Raw genomic sequence first — 22,322 nt, forward strand, 5'->3', positions numbered from 1 at the left:
TATTTCAGTGTACTGTCTCTAATTAGAAGTCCATTTTCTGCTTAGGAAAATCTGAACAATGAGCCTGTTTTATCCCCAGGATAAAGTGAAGTGAGCTCTTCCCCTTAGAATAGCACATATCAAAGTTGCCAGGAAGTTTTCTGGATATCTCATTATAAAAAGTCTTTGAATTGGTTGTAGCAGCTTTAGTGGCATCTGTTTTGATCCTGTTTGTTGTTTGTGTGCAGGCGTTTTTTGTTAGTCTTCATTTTTTTGCCTCATTATTTCCTGTAGGTGTCTAGATAGTCCATTTTATTGTGTGTATGTTTGCAGTTGGGCAGAGTGGAGGTGAGTCAAAGTAAAAGAATGGAAATGCTGTTCCACTTAAAATACATTATTTTTTGGGCAATGATAGGTATGATTTAGTTTTTATTCACTTGGTTTGGGTCATTAGGTATTTATTATATAAAGTTTGTGGCTTTGTTCATCAAACATTTCTGGACGTTGGTGACAGTGTTGGGTGTGGGGGGCGTCCTTCAGCAAGAATGGACTTGGGAGAATTTCACTGTGTAGGATCTGATGCTCGGCAGTAAGATACACTTTAACTCTTCATTCACTGTTCCTGAGACAGTGGGGCAGAGGAAAACTGCCTTTGCCGACGAGTCCTATAAATGTAGACATAAGAATGCCAGGAAATGAATTTACTGTGAGAGATAACTGCTAGGAAGAATAAACATTTAGATTTATTTCCTTCATAATAAGAAAGCCATGCGGTGATTTCAGATGCTACATCTTAAGAGATCTTTATGAGCATGCAGTGCAGAGTAAGGAGTATTATAACAGCAGGCATCTTTAGCCTCCTGTAGCTTGATCCACCCTGGAGGGTGAATACATCTGTCCACAGGCTTTCAGGCCAGATATCCTTCTTCCTAGTGATACTGCTTACTTCCCACTTTTAGTTATCCATGTTCTTCCCCCTTCAGGAAGCCTGATTGGATCTGTAGATTTGCTGGATACACATACATGCACCAGTCCACCTGCCCTTTCTTCCACTAACATTTTAGACATTTTATTCCTGAGTCGCCTGCAATTAGATTATTTCATCAGTCACATGTTGTTTTTACTTAAGATTTCCCAGGAAATGTTAAACTAACTCCAAATTCTCCTAGAAAAGTTATGATGGACTTTAGTATTTACATTTGGACATGTTACAGACCTCACAGGGGTGGGGATGGGAGTTGAAGATAGGAAGTGATTGATGGAAACCCACTTACCATGTAAAAATATTGTTTCTGTTGGAAAAGATTCTGAATTTCAAGCAGATGTCACATGTCACACATTCTGCATTTTGCGCAGAAGGTAAGATAGGAGGGCTTTGAGTTGACCATCTGAATATGTGACTGTATGTGCACAGAGAAGTATTATAAAGGACATTTCCAGCTTATGAACAGGTTATATATGTACATCATATTTCAGAAAATTATTTATCTGAAGTATGCGTTTTCCCATGGAAGTAATGTACAAATGATTAGACTTCCAAGTCGATAAAAGTATATATAAAAGTTTCTGAACTGAGTTTTGGGTGCTAAATCTCGGAACAGGTGGAAAAGGACAGAATTTCTACCTCATTTTTCTAATTCAGGTCAAAATTTAAAGTCTCTTTTTTTCTCCATAATATTTTTCTGTTTCTTAGTGCTTGTTGCCACCTAGACTTTCTTGTTGTGGCTAGTTCCATGATGATATCCTGTTACTTTTTTGTAGTATTATAATACAGAAATGTGCTATGCTACCTGCCTACTGTTTCTCCATGCAGAATCAAAATTCTTCTAATCCCAAATGTTAGCAGATCTCTCAGCTAAGTAAGGAGAGAATTAGCAGCCTGAGTGGATGACTCCAGTGTGTGGATGATTGCTTATATTGCCTTCTAGGAGACGTTAGCATTTTAACAGAAACCTGTTCACGCTAAAGCTTCATAAGTGGTTGGATTTCACTCATGAAGCCAAGGGAAATGAAAAATGAAAGCAGTTTGTGAAGGAGGTAGAAGGCTGTATTCGAGGTGGCCTTTTGGGGAGGCATGCCCTGACACTCCTTAACTTTCTTGCTGAATCTCCATGTTTCTGATCCCTCAGAGCTGTTCCTCTTCTGTAGTTGAATTAGTTGATTAGAAATGAAGGATGTGTGGCTATGGACAAAAGATTAAAGTTTGTTTCCTTTATTAAAACTAAAAATTAGCATTTATTTGCCATTTTCCATATACCATAAAGGTGAAACATTTTTCTATCTTATTTGCCATCTAAACTTATCTGATTGCTTATGAGATGATTTGTGTGCTCTGTTAAGAATTATGAAGCATTTCAAAACCCAACAATGGGAGTAGAGAAGCATTCCATGTCAGTACTGCATGTAGACTTGGATAGACTTGGAATCACTGAATCATGAAATAGGGCTTTATAACATAGGGGAAAGGCAAGCTCCTCTGTTCTTGAGGAGTTAATTAAGGCATGCATGTAACTTTATTAAAGATGAGCCTCTATGCTGCTTCTATCTACACTAGAATTTCCTTTAATACTATTGTAGGATACAGTTACTTGAGCATATTTTTCAGTGTATTCTGGCCTAGCGTATGCTTTGTTTTGTAGCAGCCTTTTAATTTTTATTTCTAGTTCCTAAAACTACACTGAATAGTGTTTGATGTCATTCATGTCAACAGCACTGCAGAATTTCCCGTGTTCAATCACGATTCCTTGGATACTGTGGAATGGAAAGAAATAGAGATTTTGTAATGAACTATGAGGATTTTTCACTTTTTCTCCCTCCTCCCTTAGAGGCTGTTCTTGAAGGAATTGAGGGCTTTCCAAGTGGCTCAGTGGTAAAGAATCTGTCTACCAATGCAGGAGACATGGGTTTGATCCCTGGGTTGGGAAGATACCCTGGAGGAGGAAATGGCAACCCACTCCAGTATTCTTGCCTGGAGAACTTCATGGACAGAGGAACCTGGAGGGCTACAGTCCATAGGGTCGCAAAGAATTGGATGCTACTGAGCACTTGAATGGAGAAGGAAATGGCAACCCACTCCAGTATTCTTGCCTGGAGAATCCCATGGACAGAGGGGCCTGGCGGGCTACAATCCACGGGGTTGCAAAGAGTTGGACACGACTGAGCGACTTCACTTTTCAAGGAATATTGTGTAGGGAAAGTGAAAGTCGCTCAATTGTGTCTGATTCTTTGCAACCCCATGGACTATTACAGTCCATGGAATTCTCCAGACCAGAATACTGAAGTGGGTAGCCTTTCCGTTCTCCAAGGAATCTTCCCATCCCAGGGATTGAACACAGGTCTCCCTCATTGCAGGCGGATTCTTTTTTCTTGTTATTTTCAGTAGTGTCTTATAAGAAACCTATCATATGTGAAGCTTTTATAAAAAATTTTATTTTATTTTATGTAAAACACAAATAATATACATATTATTTTTTGAGCAGTCAGAAAACCTTTTTCAAGTTTAATGATAAGGGGAATGAACAGAACTTAAAAATCTTCATTATAATGATATATACTCTGGAATTACATTTTTCATACACACACACAATTGTTGGATGTGATTTCTTCCTTTTTTTCCAGGATTTGAATGCACTTTGGGACTGAGGTGTGTCATTCAGATGGGTAGGAAAAGAATGACCTGATAAAATGATGGCCTGAAACTATTTAAGACACTCCTTTCCCCTTTTGTAAGGTTCTCTTTGATTTCCTCCACCCCCATGACAATGTCTCCGTTGTTGTGTTTGCTCTGTGTATACCTTTCTTTCCTTGGCCTTTTATATTTGCACAGTGTAGTTGTGAGCTAGCGCAAAACACTTAGCTCTAGGCTGGGATGTATGGATTGCATTGTATGCTTCCCAGCACCATCTCCTGGGTGCACAATAACTGCAGTGTGGAGGGGCCCACATGGAGACAGTGATGGTGTTTTATAGAACGCCAGTGGTGTGTGGCATCAACTGCAATCTGCCGGGTAAGCAGTTGCACAAATTCCTCCAAGTCAAGAGGCCTCCAGAAATGTCATGTTTTGCCTCAATAGCGAATGCCACAAAGAACAGCACAGGCTCGGGGGAACTCCGCGTCTCAGATTCCAGCCTGGCGTTCTTCAGCTGGGCTTGCTGTAGATTGCTGAGCCTTCCCAACCCCTCCCAAAGGAAGTTCCCCAAAGCCAGTCTTCTAATCCTTGAAGAATATATATTTTAAACCTACCTAAATTGTCTTGCTTTGTCTCTGTCCTTTGGATGTCTCTCATGGGTTATGTCATCTTTTAAAGAAAAAAAAAATTTCGATACCTGGGATATAGACCAAAGGACTGTTTAATTTTTTTTTTTTTTTGGTTTAAATTTTCAAGCCATTGATTTTATACTTCTGTTCAATGATATTCTTGGAGTTAGGGAGAGGTAGACGGGGGGAAAGTTGATTGTAAAGCCTGCTGTCATTTAATATAGGAAGTAAGATTTCTTTTTGAAGTGTACTTGGCAAGTTGATTAACTGTTGTATGGCTTTAATTGTTTAGTTCACTGGTGTTACATTATCAGAACAGAGATGAACACAGTTTGTACTCTATAAAGATTCTAGTGTAAGAAGAGATATAAAGCAAAAGCACGCTTCAGATAGCAAGAAGAAATAACAGCGACTGATGTCCTAGGGAAGGAATGTGTAAAGACTGCAAAACCTCAGTCTCCTTTTGGATAAAGGTGGTGCATGGCTGGCTCTTAAGAGAAAGGAGCACATTGGTTTTTCTGTCGACGTCATTCCTTTAGTTCCCAAGAAGTATTTGGAAGTGCTCTAATTACTAAGAAAGAGTCAAATACAATGTAGAAAATTGTACATTGTGAAAATAAAATGTAGGTCTGTGGCTGTTCTAGAATCTAGTTGGCAATGTGTGTCTAGCTTAGTTCCTTGAATATCTATGGGTTGGTAGTCCATGAGCTCTAGAGCCAGGAGCTTGCATAAGAATGAGAGCCAGAAGACCTGCTTCTAGACTCAACTCTGCCAGCTTAAGTGCCAAGCCACTGCCCCCAATGTATCTTTTGGGCTACAAGTGAGCTGAGTTATTCAGTGAAGCACTGCTATTGGAGACACTGAAGTGAGTGAGACACACTATTGCTTAAAGAACCCAGTCTTCAGAAGTAATAAGTATCAAAAGAAGTAGAACCAAAGAGTAAGTACCATAGGTGTGAAATAAAGTACTTAAAGGAGAAAGATAAATATTAGAAGATTGGAATAGGCTTCATGGAGGAGAATTTGGAGCTTTGTCTTAGAGGTAGGGTTTTACATTTGGAAATTAAGGTAGAAAAGAAATTTAGAGCTTGCCTTGGTAAGTTAACTGCCCTTTTTATGTGGGACTGGCAGCACCTGCCCATAGTTACTACAACTAATGAACCAGCCACATGTACTAGTATCTTAATGCACATTGTAAAGCAAAATATCTGTGTATTCTGCTTGGTTGAAAAATGTGTTTGTAGTCCCTTCATGCACCATAATTCAAGTTGTTTATAGAAAAATCAAAACAATGATAATATGGGAAAACTGCCTTCCTGGATACGAAGGTAGAGGACTAATGTTTATGGACATCACACATAGGAATTCAGTTCTTTAAAAGAAATTCAGGAAATCAGACTGAAAAAGATCAGTTAAACTCTCTATAACCTCAGTTTTCTCATTGTGAAGTGAGATTGAGTGTAGTAATGGAAAGCTTTTCATAATGATATTTAAAATTGGTTATTATTTTAGAATAGTTCAAAAAGTTTCTGTGCTTTCAGCTTCCTTTTAATGCATTCACATAATGTGCCAACATTTTATTATGTACTTTAGTACATTTAACTTTTTGATCCCCATCATAAGGTGACTCAAAACATGCCTGAGGTTGCACAGCAGTTAAGAGGTAGGGCTGGTGTTCAGATCCATGTCCCATTCTGCTCTGGTAGTGATGCTCTTACTAGCATGTTGTTGACATTGATGATTCACATGAATGGTGATACATGCCAAAATCTAGGAGGGGAGAAGGAACAATCTCACTTTGCATGCCCCCCCACACAATTTTTTTTTTTTTTGGTTATACATGTGGCATGTGGGATCTTAGTTGCCTGGACCAGGGATCAAACCCTTGCCCCCTGCAATGGAAGCATGGATTCCTAACCATTCCTGGACCTCCTGGGAATCCCACCCTCAACATTTTTATGTACTTGTATTATGAAGTGTATCTTGATTCCTCTTCTCTGAACGATGAGGATTATTACTTATGGAGTGAGTTGTGAACAGCATGAAGGCAAAAAAGAAGTGGTGAGCCACTGGGTCGTGTTGCTGGCAGAGCACACTCAGGCAAGTTTGATTACAGATTAATATTTATGAAATGTAATAACTTGGTACAGTAAATATGTATCATTTACTATGTCTCTGATAATTTGGTATGCTTTCTTTATGAGATTAGAAGAAATATGCTAATTTGTTTGCCTTTTTTAATTAGGTTCCAAGGCAGATCAGTTTTAGGTGTTTTAAGAGTAACTTCTTGAGTTTTCTCTTACAGTTTTCTTTCTCTATTCCTTATTCCCCAGCTCCTGTTTCTTCCTCTCTTGTCTTGATGGCTTTGTAGTATCTATTTTTTTTTAAATACATGTCAAAATCTTTTGAATGTTGATGTGTATAAATAATTAATGAAATAAAGTGATTGTAGGTTAATGGGTTTTATTTTATCTGACTAGAGATCCATTGGGTTTCCTTAGTTTGAGAGTTTTAGCATTTATCATCCATTACTCTTTTAATATTGCCTCTTTCTTATTTTTTTGTCTTCATCTAGAATTCTGGGAAGGTATGTATAGAATAGATCCCCTCTTCTAGCTTACAGGTCTGAAATTCTTTCATAGTCTTTATTTGTCTTTGTTTCATTTTGGGTAGTTTTTTCAGATCTATCTTCCACCTTTTAATTGTATCAAACCATGCCCATTTGGATTACAATTCAATTATTCTAGTTTTATTTCTAAATGTTCTAATTGGTTCTTTTCAGAAGTTCTGCTTTTTGATAGTTATTTTTTCCTTGGTATTTTAAAATATTTATTTCTTTAAACACGTAAAAATGCTAATTTTGTGTTCTCTACTTGATAATTCCATTGTCTGCTGCTGCTGCTGCTAAGTCACTTCAGTCGTGTCCGACTCTGTGCGACCCCATAGACGGCAGCCCACCAGGCTCCCCCGTCCCTGGGATTCTCCAGGCAAGAACACTGGAGTGGGTTGCCATTTCCTTCTCCAATGCATGAAAATGAAAAGTGAAAACTTTTCCATTGTCTTCTGTCTCTGAATTTCTGACTGATATATCTAATGCTCGACAATAGTAGCTGATTTCCTTATATGTCTTTAATCTTTTTGATTATACTTATTGGGATTTTATCTGTGAGAATCATTTATTTTCCATTTCCTTAAGAATCATTTCAGATGCCACAGCCATGGTGAGGTTATGATATTTCTCAGCCGCTTTTACTCATTCCATTCTTGGTACTTCTCCCGTGCACTTCTGTATATGCATCTTCAGCACATGCCTCTTGGCTTTGTTGCTTTTTTGTCTTCCCAACCAGTTAAGTTCCTTGAGGGTGGAGATGCTGAATGAAAGCTTAATACTTGTGTGCAATTAAGATCTTATCGAGCATTTAAAATATCTATTTCCTGGAGATGGGAAGGAGAGAATCATGGAGAAGCAATCTGAGCATCTAGAAGATATTTTGGTGCTTGTTGGATGTGGGCTAATGAAAGACAGTTGGGAATAGAATTCAACTGCGATTGAGTGAGGCATTTGGTTTGGCACTTTAATATACACTATCTTCCTGGGTTTATTTGACCCTTACAGTGAGCTGTGAGAGAGCTGCTATCTCATCTTACAGTTAAGGAGACAAAGTGGTTCATCCATTGTTAGACTTGTCCGATAATAGTAAAGTGCTTACAGAAAGTTGAATGAGGGAGGGACTGGGTCTGACTCCAACCCGGATGTGAATGCCTCCCTGTGCTGCCCAGCGTGCCAGCACCAGACTGTGGCAATGACCTTTGTGGATACTTTGCTCTTAATCTTTTAGGGGAATTCTGTCCATGACAGCATGTTTCTATTTTTGAAATGGAAAGCAGTGAGAAAGTATGATTTATTAATAAAAATTGATGGTAAGGCAATGTTGGAATGTGTTTTTCTCTTTGAACTGAGGTATGTGTTAGTATTTATAGACGTCAGTTGTCTTAACTATCCTTTTTACCCTAATTTCAAATAACATTCCAACCAAATAAAATAGCATGAATCTCCTTTGAGGCTCTCACATTTCACCATGATTTTTTAGGGCTAATCTGTTTCAGTAGTTAGCTTATTTGAAAGGAGTTGTCATTCTGTCAGAGGTTTCCTAGAGGTAACACCTTTGCTTGGAAACTGTATCTGATTAAAGGCCGACTGCCTATATGAGCATCCATTGAGTTCTTAGTGTCTTTCTAAATAAGATAATCTCTTCTTTATAGTAGATGAAATCTTCTGTGACCTAATTTATACCTCCTTATAAGTGCAATGGCACCCTACTCCAGTACTCTTGCCTGGAAAATCCCATGGATGGAGAAGCCTGGTGGGCTACAGTCCATGGGGTCGCTAAGAGTCGGACACGACTGAGCGACTTCACTTTATTTTTTCACTCTCATGCATTGGAGAAGGCAATGGCACCCCACTCCAGTGCTCTTGCCTGGAAAATCCCATGGATGGAGAAGCCTGGTGGGCTACAGTCCATGGGGTCGCTAAGAGTCGGACACGACTGAGCGACTTCACTTACAAGTGCATAGTGTGTGATGAACAAGTAGACAGATGTGGCGAGAGCTGTAACAGTTTTCTCCCTTTGCTGTCTTAGGTAAGAACACTTCTAATTACAACGTAGTCACTGGAATTATCAATACAACTGTGGTCAGTCACTGTGAGCCTGAGTGGTAGCTGTCACTACATTTAAAATAAGTATGTCACATAGAGTATGCTGTATTATTGTATTTTCATTTGATTCAACAAGCATCTATTATGCTGGGCAATCTTCTACTCTCTAGAGACTGAACAATATTGTTGAAATTAATGTCAGAGAAATTGAATTCTGTCTTAGATTATTGATTACCTTTAAAATATTTTTTGCTATTGTTTGCAACCAAATCTCGTATCTATTCCAGGCACTTATGAAGAGATAATGGATTTTACCGCACATTTAAGAACGTAACTATCATGATATGAGTCACCTTCTCCTTGTAAAGTCAATTAAAATACCTCCAAACTCAGAGTCTTAATTATATAGATTAATAATTGCTTGCAGATAATAAAATTCAGAAACTTTCATTTTAGAAGCTTAATGCTAAATTTCATGTAAGTGAAATTAGTTATTTTTCATAACTAGTTTTTAAAAAAATTTTTAAAACTCTCCAGCTTTTAATAAGAGCCAATATTGACTAAGCCCTCACTATCCACACACTGTTCTGAGCTCTCATCATGTGTTATAAGTCATTTAGCACTTAACCACATCCTGTATGGTAGATTCCATTATCATTTAATAGATGTACAAATTAAGGCAAATAGAAGTTAAGTGTCTTGTCCTTGGTCACATAGATTATAAATAGTGGAAAGACATTTAGAACTTTGGAATTTGGAATCTGGAGCCCAGTACTCTCATTTATTATACTATATCTATGGTTACTTTAAATGTGTGGACATATAAACACTTATCTGTTTCATGTATACTTTATCATTGTTTGAATCTGTAGCGAGGTGGATCAGATCAGATCAGATCAGTCACTCAGTCGTGTCTGACTCTGCAACCACATGAATCGCAGCACGCCAGGCCTCCCTGTCCATCACCAACTCCCGGAGTTCACTCAGACTCTTGTAATGTTGAAATCACGTAATCTGTGTGGCTTTTCTCCCTCTTCCCTCTACTATTTAATGTAATTCTTTTCCTAAAAAAGAAGTGTTTAACTATAAAAATTTGATAATAAAGGTTGCAGATTCTCCTTCACAAGTGTTTCAGGCATGGATTTCTTACCTCTGCTTCCACAAACAGAGGAGAGAAACACACACTTGAATCAAGTTTCTGTGAAGACTTCATCTTTTGAAAACCCTTATCAGAGTTGTCCCGATTTGAAATTGAAATGTCTTTTATATCTTATTCCATTTTTAAAGATGTCTGTGTGGCAAGCATTCATTTTCACACTCTGGATGAACTAACTAGTAGACATTTCGATAATGTGAGGCATTTGTCTCGAGGAGGAACATGTCTATCTTCTGGCTCGTTTCTTTCTCACTGGCAGTCCAGGGGTGGTTTATATCCATGCAGGGGAAGGAGAGTGTGTCTGACCCAGCTCTGCACTTGGCGGTTCCCAGGGCTGTGCCTTTTAACTGGAGTCACCACTTTGTTTTGACATCGATTAAATAGTGAAGTTTTCTTCTGAAGCTGTCATAGGCTTTTATATCTCTGTTGATAGTCGATTAAATCCTTGGAGGCAGCTGATTTACTGTCTCAGTTTCAGTCTCTTCTATTTTTAAGATTTGTTCTAAGGAGTGAATGCCATATTATCCTCCAGAAAAAGTGTAACTTTGTATTGAAAAACATAATTTCTACTCTACAGATACTTGAGAATAAAAATCACACTTAAGTGGTGATGGGATGATTTGTGTTAGGGTACACAGAGCTTAATGATTTTCCTGGGGAGAGTGTACAACGAGCCACTTTGAGGAACTGAGGGAGGCAGCTTGGACATACTTTTGTACTATTTTAAAAACAAATAAGTGAACTCTTTAAGCATTTTACTTTTTTTAGTTTTTTAAATATTAACACGGAGTAGCAGTAATGCCTAGACCATCTGGCTAATCATGCTTTCATTTTGGAATTTATGTTTTGTGTGGGAGTGGGGAGTTTAAAATGACAAAGTTATGAATCATTTTTGGGTATTGTTTTAATAGAGGATTGGAAAATAAATATCATATTAATTTATGCTAGATAATTTTTCTGATATGATGTCCTTGATTTATAGCACTCATGGACCTTTAGTGCTTGAAAAGTAAAGATGTTATTCTTTTTCCTCAGAAACGTGTGAAGGGGCAAGTGTTATTTGACAAAGTGTGTGAACATCTCAATCTCTTGGAAAAGGACTACTTTGGACTTGTGTTTCAGGAGAACCCTGAGCAGAAAGTAAGTGAAGTTATCTTAAGTTTGTTTATATTGTCTTAAAAAAAAAATACTGTGTGTTTCTCTTAACTGGTGTAAAATTTAGTTTTCAAATAACTTATGTTTTTATTATGACAGTTTATGTTCATTGTGGTGGTGGTTTAGTTGCTAAGCTGTGTCCGAGTCTTGCGATCCCATGGACTGTATGTAGCCTGTCAGGCTCCTCTGTCCATGGGATTCTCCAGCAAGAATACTGGAGTGGGTTGCCACTTCCTTCTCCAGGGATCTTCCCAACCCAGGAATCGAACCCTGGTCTCCTGCATTGCAGGCAGATGATTTACCAACTGAGCTATGAGGGAAGCCCCAATGTTCATTGTAGGAATTTGGAAATGTTGAAAATTTTTGTTTTCATGTATAACTTTTTGGAATGTCTTATCCTACACGAATTAGTAGAAACTGAAAGAACTGGTTTTAAAATTTTTATTTTGAATTTTTAGCTCCTGAATTCACCTGTATTCTAGGAGTTAAACTTGCCTAAAAAGCAGGGAAGGAGGCATATTGGAAGAAGTATTAGGTATTCATGGGGATTCTTCAGGCAAGATACTGGAGTGGGTTGCCATGTCCTTCTCCAGGGGATCTTCCCAACCAAGGGATTGAATCCAGGTCTCCCACTTTCCAGGCACATTCTTTACTGTCTGAGCCACCAGGGAAGCCCAAAAAGCAGGGAAAGAGGAATATTGGAAGAAATATCAGAAATACCCATCTGTACTTGTCTGGGGGTTCAGGAGAGTGTTTGCCTTGCTGAATAGATTAGTGGTTGTGTAGGAATGAAGGTATTCCTTACCCTGTTGTGTGGGTTATTGGGGGCAAAACAGAAGGTGGAGTCCAGCTTGACTTAAGTGGTAGAGTGATTGATTAATTGATTTGGGCTGTACCAGGGTAGATTTGTGATCAGTTTATTGTCTGTCTGTAATTTTGTTGCACTTCTGTTTTTCTAGCATGCTGTTTCTGAACCTTTTTATCACAGGATGATGATAGAAACGGGTTTATTCTCACTATGTGCTTAAGTTGTCTGTGCCGTTTGATTTAGTAAATGAATCAAACAACCCATAATAGTCTGCTTTTTATATGGACAAACTGCAAGGAAAAAAAAAAAGATACAAACTTTCCCCCAGTTACTCTCATATTTTCCCGTGGAGTCAGAGGAAAATGTTTTAATACACCCTCTTAAGTTGTTTTCTGGAGGTGTGCAAATTAAACTGACAAAAGATAACTTTTATTCATGTGAGTAAGTGGGAGTTCACAGAAAACTGTGACTGCAGGACGTGGTTAGGGCATCTTAACAGGGGAAAGAGGTAGGAAAAGGCACTTATGGAAAATGAGTGACTTTTGGGAAAGATGAGGGCCCTGTGGGAGAACAGGTGGGAGACAGGCTAGTTTTGTGCCAGTGTCTGTTTAGCTGAGAGCTTCTCTCAGTTATAAGAGTCAGTCTTCCCTGGTTGGAAGGAACCTTCCAAAGAAGGGAAGAGATTTATGACAACCTAGTTCTTCTACTTGCAGGTAAAAGGAAAGCCTGTTCTTACATGCCTGTAGCTCAAAGTGGTGTTTATCCACCATGGTGTGTTCTGGACCCTGTCCATGGTGACCTGAATTGGACATAGACGTCCAGGGTGTAAGAATCAAACTGGCAGGTCGGAAGGGAGTGGAGTTTGCCAGAGCCCACTGTCTTCTGAGTAGAGGTGATTTGGTATATCTGGAGAAGGAAATAGCAACCCACTCCAGTATTCTTGCCTGGGAAATCCCATAGACAAAGGAGCCTGGTGGGCTACCGTCCATGGGGTTGCAAAGAGTCGGACATGACTGAGGGGCTAAACAGCAACAAGAATAACAAGGTCTTAGTTGTAGCAGTTAGTGATCCTTAATTGCTGCATTTGAACTCCTCATTTGCTGCATGAGTGGTCTAGTTCTCTGATCAGGGGTCCAACCCAGGTCCTCTGCATTGGGAGTCTTAGCCACTGGACTACCAGGGAAGTCCCCTGAAGTGGTAGATTTGATCAGCCAGGACTCTGTGAAGATCTGCCTGATCCCAGAATGTACTGAGATGGTTTCTGCTCCAGGACTTTCCTGAGACGCCGCTAAGCAGGACCATCAGAGTGTTCTAATGCTTGATGCTAATTCCAGGGACCTTCAGGGCTTCTCCCTTTCCCTAAGCATATTAAAGAAAGAAATATTCACCAGTTCTGGCAATTAACCAGACTTAACCTCTAGCCTTCTGTCTTTGTCAGTTTGAGCTTCTCTAACAAAGTGCTGTAGACTGAGTGACTTATAAACAATAGACTTGTGTTTGTCATTGTTTGGGAGCCTGGGAAGCCAAGCAAGGTGCCCACTGATTCAGTGTGTGGTAAGGGCCCCTTCGTGGTGGAATGAGCAGAAGGGCTCTTCAAAGCCTCTTTTATAATGTCGCTAATCACACTCATGTGGGCTCCACCTTCATGACCTAATCACCCCAAAAGCCTCAACTCTAAATGCTGTCATATTGGAGATTAGGTTTCAGCATATGAATTTTGGGGAAGGACACAAGCCTTCAGTTTCTGTCACTGTCCTCATTGTTAAGGAAGTTCTTTTTCTACTTCACTTTTTGAGTATTTTTACTCTGGTGGAGAAGATACTGATGTAGGGTGAAGAGTAAAGGCTGGGTCCAGGGTTATGCCCTAAAGGGAAGCCCTTTGGAATCTGTTAGACAGTGGCTATGGGCAGACTCACTGTGATGGTTCTGAGGATGCCCAGAATGCTTGGTCACAGTGTGACCTTAGCAGTTAACCTCCCAACATCTAATATTCATCTCACAGTCAGTCTGTAGGTGAATATAGACTGTAAGTTTTACTTATCCACAGACCTTCATTATTTGTATTTATACATCCTGATAATGAAATGCAGGATACAAACAGTGGTGATTATATATAAATTGAATTTTCTCAACTTGCTGCATTTTAAATCCTTGATACCTAATTTGTGGTTTAATTTCACATTGAAACCGAAGACAATCAAATTGCATGACTACCCACTGAATAGTGTGTAAGTGTTCTTATTAGAACTCTGTTTAGAATATTTTTCTTAGAAGTAATAACATATTAGACATTCAACTAAGTAAACTAGGCGCTCTTTTAGACTTTAAATTATAAGGTAGTCTTGATAATGTTTCCAACCATGTGCCTTTCTGTTGGCCCTCAAAGCTGTAAAAGAGAAAGTGATGGAAATTTGGCTAGGAGCACTTAATCTTTTTTAAGAAGGAAAACCATCAGTATGTTGTAAAATATGTAGAATAACTTCTTTAGAAACATGATATGCTGTATTAAGACATACAGTATTTCTGAAACACTACAGCTGCATGATAAAGAGTGGTATTTAGATAGTAGGAGTCTCTATTTTTTATTTTGCTGACTCTTAATATATGTGCCTGATCCATGTCTTTCTCCTGAACCTCAGACTCATATACTTCACTCTCTACTGGACACTACACTCACTTGTCTAAAAGCCAACTAGTCTTCTCCTTCAGCTTCATCTATTCCCTGAAGAGCGGGTATAGATTGCTTCCACTTTTATACCTCTTTTCATTGCTTGTCAGTCAATAAGTTCTGTCTTCTACCTGCTGACATCCTGGTTCTCTTTGTCCAGTGTTCTTGCTTTGGTTTATGCCCCTGTCGTCCCTTGCTTTGAATATTTTATTAGCCTCCAAACTGGTTTAGCTGCCCAGTCCCAGACCTCTGTGATCATTCTTCTCCCTACCGCTAGATGGAACTTTCGGGAAATAGCCCATCTTGGCACTCCTTGCGTAAAACCACTTAATGGATGCAATCTAACCTCTTAGTGTGGTTTACAAAGCTCTTGGTCAAGTGACTGTGGTCTGCTTCTCTGTCTTCATTTCTCAGTAACTTCTCACAAAAATTCACATTCAATTCACACCATATTTCTCTCATAAGGGAAGCTTTGCCAGTCCATAGTATATCTGCTTGAACATACTATCCCTTGTATTTGGAATATCCTTCTCATCATTTTTCTTTTTTTGAATCTGAATGTCTGTTATTCCTTAAGATCCAGCTTAGGTACCCTACTCTGTGAGATTTTTCCTTGGCTGTTTTCCACCATCATTTTCCTGGCCCCAACTCAAGGAGGGTTGATAGTTCTGTCATCTAGACATTTCAGTTCAGTTCAGTCACTCAGTCATGTCCGACTCTTTGCGATCTCATGGACTGTAGCATGTCAGGCTTCCCTGTCCATCACCAACTCATCCTCTGTTGTCCCCTTCTCCTCCTGCCTTCAATCTTTCCCAGCAATAGGGTCTTTTCCAGTGAGTCAGTTCTTCACATCAGGTGGCCAAAGTATTGGAGTTTCAGTTTCAGCATCAGTCCTTCCAATGAATATTCAGGACTGATTTCCTGTAGGATGGACTGGTTGGATCTCCTTGCAGTTAAGGGACTCTCAAGAGTCTTCTCCAACACCACAGTTCAAAAACATCAATTCTTCAGTGCTCAGCTTTCTTTATTGTCCAACTCTCACATCCATGCATGACTACTGGGAAAATCATAGCTTTGACTGGTCGGACCTTTGTTTGGTAAAGTAATGTCTCTGTTTTTTAATAAGCTGTTTAGGTTTGTCATAGCTTTCCTTCCAAGGAGCAAGCATCCTTTAATTTCATGGCTGCAGTCACCATTTGCAGTGATTTTGGAGCCTAAAATAATAAAGTCTGTCACTGTTTCCATCATTTCCCCATCTGTTTGCCATGGAAAAGACTCTGATGCTGGGAGGGATTGGGGGGCAGGAGGAGAAGGGGATGACAGAGGATGAGATGGCTGGATGGCGTCGCTGACTCGATGGACATGAGTCTCAGTGAACTCCGGGAGTTGGTGATGGACAGGGAGGCCTGGCGTGCTGCGATTCATGGGGTCGCAAAGAGTCGGACACGACTGAGCGACTGATCTGATCTGATCTTACCTGATGGGACAGGATGCCATGATCTTAGTATTCTGAATGTTGAGTTTTAAGCCTACTTTTTCACTCTCCTCTTTCACTTTAATCAAGAGGCTCTTCAGTTCTTCACTTTCTGTCATAAGGGTGGTGTCATCTGTGTATCTCAGGTTATTGACATTTCTCCTGGAAATCTTGATTCCAGGTAGACATCTAGACATTTAGCACAAATGTCCATCTAGACGTTTAGCACATACCTTATTTATCAGTCTTTCTCCCTATTGTTCTAGAAACTGTGTAGCTTCTGTATGTCTCAGTTCAGTTCAGTCGCTCAGTTGTGTCCGACTCTTTGCGACCCCATGAATCACAGCACGCCAGGCCTCCCTGTCCATCACCAACTCCCAGAGTTCACCCAGACTCACGTCCATTGAGTCAGCGATGCCATCTAGCCATCTTATCCTCTGTCATCCCCTTCTCCTCCTGCCCCCAATCCCTCCCAGCCTCAGAGTCTTTTCCAATGAGTCAACTCTTCGCATGAGGTGGCCAAAGTACTGGAGTTTCAGCTTCAGCATCATTCCTTCCAAAGAAATGCCAGGGCTGATCTCCTTCAGAATGGACTGGTTGGATCTCCTTGCAGTCCAAGGGACTCTCAAGAGTCTTCTCCAGCACCACAGTTCAAAAGCATCAATTCTTCGGCGCTCAGCTTTCTTCACAGTCCAATTCTCACATCCATACATGACCACAGGAAAAACCATAGCCTTGACTAGACGAACCTTTGTTGGCAAAGTAATGTCTCTGCTTTTCAATATGCTATCTAGGTTGATCATACCTGTGTGCCATCTCACACCCGTTAAGATGGCCACTATAAAAAAAACACAAAACAGAAAATAACAAGTGTTGGCAAGGAAGGATGGTGAAAAAATTAGAAAACCTGTACACTGGTGATGGAAAAGTAATATGGTGCAGCTATTAGGGAAACAGTGTCAAGGTTAGTCAAAAAATTATAAATAGAATTGCCAAGTGATCTAGTAATCTCACTTTTGGGTATATATCCCAAAGAATCAAAAGTAGGATCTTGAAGAGGTATTTGTACACCCACGTTCATTTCATCACTACTCACAATAGCCAAGAGGTAGAAGCAGCCCGAATGTTCCTTGATGGATGAATTAGATAAACAAAATGTGGCATATTCAGAATATAGTGAATGGAATGCTTTTGAGCATTAAAGAAGGAAGTCTTGTTAATCCTGTAACATGGATGAACCTAGAGGATATTACACTGAATGAAATGTTGAGTTACAAAAGACAATTACTGTGTTAGTCCCTTGTATGAGTTATTCCTTAGTCAGGCCCATGGAAAAACAGAGTAAAATGGTGGTTACCTGGATTAGGGGGAGGAGATAATGGAAAATTGTTGTTCAATGGGACTAGAGTTTGTTTTGCAAGATGAGAAAGTTCTAGAACCTGTTGCACAGCAATGTGATATAGTTAGTTCTTCTTATCTGTACAGTAAATGTTGGTTAAGAGGATGAATTTTATCATTTTTTTTTACCACATTAAAAAAAATTACTACCCGTGTGCAAACTAGTATGCATCTGCAGCTCTGGCAGTGAATAATTAAGACGTAAATTCTGCCTTCACGAATGTCCCCACTTAGTTTCAATTGAGAAGATTGAGTGATTTGGGTTTTTTTTTTTTTACTCTGTTAATAAATTTTGACTACTGTTCTATAGAAGAGTTCAGGTTACTAACAGGGAAGACTTCCTAGGAGAGGATGATGCTTAGGCAGAGACCTGAAGTTTGAGTGGGCTTTAGCTGGGCCAAGGGACTTAGGAACCACACACATAGGGCCCTGAGTAGGAACAGCTGACCGTTTGCAAAATGAAAAGACATCTCTTGTGGCTAGTGAGGGGAGACCGAGTGTTGATAGGGGTCAGGTTACGCAGGGCCGTCTAGGCTGTATATTTATTTATCAAGGCTTGGGAGATCTCCTTTATGCTCAGAAAAATGATGGCATTGATAAGCTGATGCAGTGATATGAGACAACCAGTCTTGCCTTTAAATGATCTGAGAGAGTGTGAGCAGAACTGTTCACCCAAAGCACAAAAGGAGCCTCAGTTGAGGTTATGGTAGTTGAAAGTAGACAAGCAAATGATTTAAAAGAGATATGGATTGCTTGCTGTTGACAGTCCAGCTGAGATCATAAAACTGTGATGGCAGCAGAATATACTGTGCTTCTCTAATTGCTCTCTGGGCGTAATAGTGGAGAAATGGGGTATTATGTTCACAGTGGTTATGGTAAGAGGGCAAAAGGTTGAGAAAGCTGGAGATCCTGATGCATAGGTAATCAAGCTGATTGATTCATAAGATCAATCATAAGGAAGGAACATAAGCTGAAAACCCATGAAGCTGAAATGGGCTGATAGGCTGGGAGAAAATGGCTGGGACCAAGGGATAAAAGTTCTAAGTTGAAGGGCAGGTATGGTGAGAATAAATGGGGAGAAGACTTAGGAGAAGAAATGATTGCATCTGAGAATGGAATGATGACTTCTAATGAGGTGGAGAACTCTGTGTGGTGACAAGCCTGAGTGTTCAGCCATGAAAAGGTTTGGCTGAAATCAAAGAGGCTAAGGTCATTAAGGCAGGATTAAGGTAAGGTTAAGTTTGGAGGGGTTCTCCATAGGGTTCTCATGTACAAGAAAAGCTGTTAAACCAAGAACTCATAATCTCGTGCTTTTAACTGTATAGTTTCTCTTCCAAAATGTGGGCTGAAAATGCTCACAAAATTAGGCACACACTTTATTATCTAGACCTTAACTATAGAACAGTGGGAGAATAAACAGTGGAGTGTCATTTCTGAACTACTTTGCAGAAAATGAATGCACACATGTAATTGGCATTGCCAATATTTAATTATTTCATATATAATCTGATTTTCCTATGTAACTTTTGTGTTGTATAATTTTCTTATTCCTTCTTGCTTATATAGCTCAAATCCAGTTCTTAAGACATCTGGGCAAGAGAACCTTTATTTTTCCCAAGATAAATTTGTATCATGTCCTTTTTTTTCCCCACAGAAGCTTATTACTGTTGCACTAAGTCACCTCATGCAGTTTCATGAGATGCTACAGGATATAGGAATTTAAACTACTTTTTTATGCTGAATAGTATCTGTGTTTATAGATGTTTCAGTCACTTATCATTGTAACATATTATAATGAGAAGGTGAGGTAAAGCTGTGGTTATTTGTATGAACATTTTCCAAGGAGAGGAAAGTCTAATCTTTGTTTTAGTGTAGTGCTGTGTCTCTTATGGTTGGAAGCCTTTCACTTCACTCGAGTATGAAAATCTATCATTATTAATGTTAGAACTTTTTAATGTCTGCAGAGAACTCATATAAACTTTATTGTGGAAAATTTGTTAAAAATATGTGAAATCAAGCAATGTGTTATTCTTTTATACACAGAATCCAAGTCTATATAGTTCTTGTATTCATGTCTAAATGGAACCATCATTAAGAGTTTTGGATTGTCTTTAAAGGGAAAATACTGTCTTGAGTTTTTGATGTTAATAGAATCTGGCATCTGGCCCAGGGATTTTATTGTCATTTTGCTTCCAGCTATATTGAAAGGGGAGCTTGTTTGAAGTGTAGCTGATACCCACAGCTACATTTATGAAAATTGATTAATGCATTTCTCTGATAGTCAGACCATTTCCTCCCCCCACCAAAATGCGACCTAAAAACTCTAGTATTAAACTATTTGTCATATATAAACTGTTCTGTAATAAAATTCTATATTCAATCTGGATACACCTTACAATACCACAGATAGGAGTTGGAATCATGTTCTCCCAGATGCATAGTGAATATTTCAGTGTAGCTTAGAAGGCCTGTAAGGTTTCTGCTAACACCAGCATGATGGCAGTGGACTGTTAGACTTAATTTAGACAGAGGTATGTAAGGAAAGTAGATCTGCTTCAGTGCTATATATTCTTAAAGGAAAAGGCAGATTTCAGACAAAATTACTCTACCATCTGGTGATATGGTGTGTGTTGGGTTAACTTTAATCTCTCTCACTGGCAGAATTGACAAGCACCAGTTTTTAAGGCATGACTAGCCATTTTGAAACACTTCTAACTCTGGGATCTAGGTGTTTCTGTTAGAAAATAAATGAGAATCACTTTATTTAACACTTTACTGAGACTCAGTGTTGAAAATGTTATAGGAAAATGACAAACGACTTGGTATTAATAAAAACTGTTCTACAGCCTCAGATTTGCAGTGGATAAGAAAGTAGTGGGGAAAGATTGAAGGCAAAAGGAGAAAGGGATGTCAGAGGATGAGATGGTTGGATAGCATCACCGACTCAGTGGTCACGAATTTGAGCAAACTCCGGGAGGCAGTGAAGGATAGGGAAGCCTGGTGTGCTGCAGTCCATGAGGCTGAAGAGTCAGACACAACTTAGCGACAGCAACAACAAGGATTAAGGAGCTTCTCCTAATTAAGTGGCAGAAGGACTTAAGTGTGAAAGAAAAAAATATGTGTATAGCTATTTGCTGCCTAGTTAAAAAAAAATTTTTTTTTTCTATAACCTTTCAAGGCCCGTTTTTGTTTTAACATTTTTATGTGTGGTAGATTCCTTTGATAGTCTGGTGAATGCTAGGTACTGCTTCTTTTTTCTTTTTGTATTCAAGAAGTAGTTTTATTCAGTGGGCTAATTGCCAATTTCAAAATATTTGGTATTCATTACTCATAATTCAGCGTGTTTCACAATTTAAGTTTTAAACACTGAGTGAAAGATTAACATTGACAAATAATTGGGATTTCTTTCCAATCCACTGCCTCTTTCAACCAGACATGATTTAAGCTATTAATAATTTTATGTAAAATTGTATATGGGCTGCTTCTCAGAGCAGTGTTTGAAATATATGATTATAATAAAGTACACAGGTCTATGAAGGAAACCAGTAAATAACATTCTAACATATTAATTTAAAAATTGAGATGAAGTCATCATCAATATTTAACCCCTACTGTGATTTCAAAATATTGATTAGCATAAGTGATATTTTAAGATCTGCAGCTATTCTAATGTGCTGTGGAAAAAGTTTTGATTCCTATGAGTGACAAAGCTCAGAACGCTGCTGATATTAGCCAGAATTTTTCCCCTGTACATTCATAACTGATTGTAATGTCAAATTTTAGCTAAAGGTTAATGAAGATAGAGATGTAACACTTTTTCCCCTGATTCATAGACTTTTGATTTCATTAAGGTAATTTTAATAGTACAGACATTCTAGGACCACAGTTTAATTTTCATTTACTCTTGTTGGAAGCCTGTGATAGGATTCTTTAAGGAGGGAGGGGTCTGATTTTTTTATCTCATCTGGCCCATGACTGCAGAGACTATATTTTTTTAATCCAGAGTCTGATTTATTAACTTTTTGTGGGTAGAAATAGTCACATAAATATTAACTTCTTTAATATATATAATACATCACTTTTGGAAATAAAAAATTACATGAAAAGGGATATACGCAGAAAGTGATAGGCCATTTTAATTTTATCATTGCCGGAAAACATCTACATTAAAAGCATTGGATAAAGTCTTTGCATGTGTCCTTACTCTTCAGGAAACATTTGAATGAATGGTTGAAAAGAAGAACCCCAAGAGGTAGATGATGTGATCTTCATCTTAAAGTTTAGAAACTTGAGGCTTAAAGAAGAAGATTAATAAGCCCAAGATCACAGAGTTGGTGGGAGGCTAGAATTTTGCTCTAGATATTTCTGATTCGAAAATCTATGTGGCAGCCAATCTTTAAAAAATGCGAATGGTACACTGTAGTCTGTCATGGTGTGTGCATGTGTGTGCATTCATGTCTTTCTCTGGCTTTTCCCATCTTTTTGCATCTGCTTCTTGATCTACCCAGCACATCTCAAGTATCAAAACCAAGAATTTATCATTTCTTTGTTAAAGAGTTTTGTGTCTGCTATTTATTTGTAATTGATAATGCAGAAAATAAGTCCTGTTAAGGCATTTTTGGGTTTTTTACTTTGTTTTTGTTTGGTTTTTTATGAACTCATGACTCTAGGCAGTAAAATTATATCCCAGTCATCATGATTGAAGGACTCATGGGAGCTAATTATTCCAATAAAAATAAACCTAAGAAAAATAATCTGTAGTCTTTTAAG

The 22,322-nt window shown here is 38.7% G+C and overlaps 1 protein-coding gene across 23 annotated transcripts in view; it reads left to right on the forward strand.

The window, feature by feature from the left end:
* EPB41L2 (erythrocyte membrane protein band 4.1 like 2) overlaps positions 1-22,322 on the forward strand; it is a 215,064-nt gene that overhangs the window by 114,808 nt on the left and 77,934 nt on the right. For all 23 annotated transcript variants that reach the window (XM_044924231.2, XM_044924233.2, XM_044924229.2 and 20 more), the window contains exon 4: positions 11,085-11,189. In XM_044924231.2, coding sequence (XP_044780166.2) covers positions 11,085-11,189 — 105 coding nt within the window. The remainder of the gene's footprint in view (positions 1-11,084; positions 11,190-22,322) is intronic.

Source organism: Bubalus bubalis, chromosome 10, assembly GCF_019923935.1.
Source record: "Bubalus bubalis isolate 160015118507 breed Murrah chromosome 10, NDDB_SH_1, whole genome shotgun sequence".
NCBI classification, from domain to species: domain Eukaryota; kingdom Metazoa; phylum Chordata; class Mammalia; order Artiodactyla; family Bovidae; genus Bubalus; species Bubalus bubalis.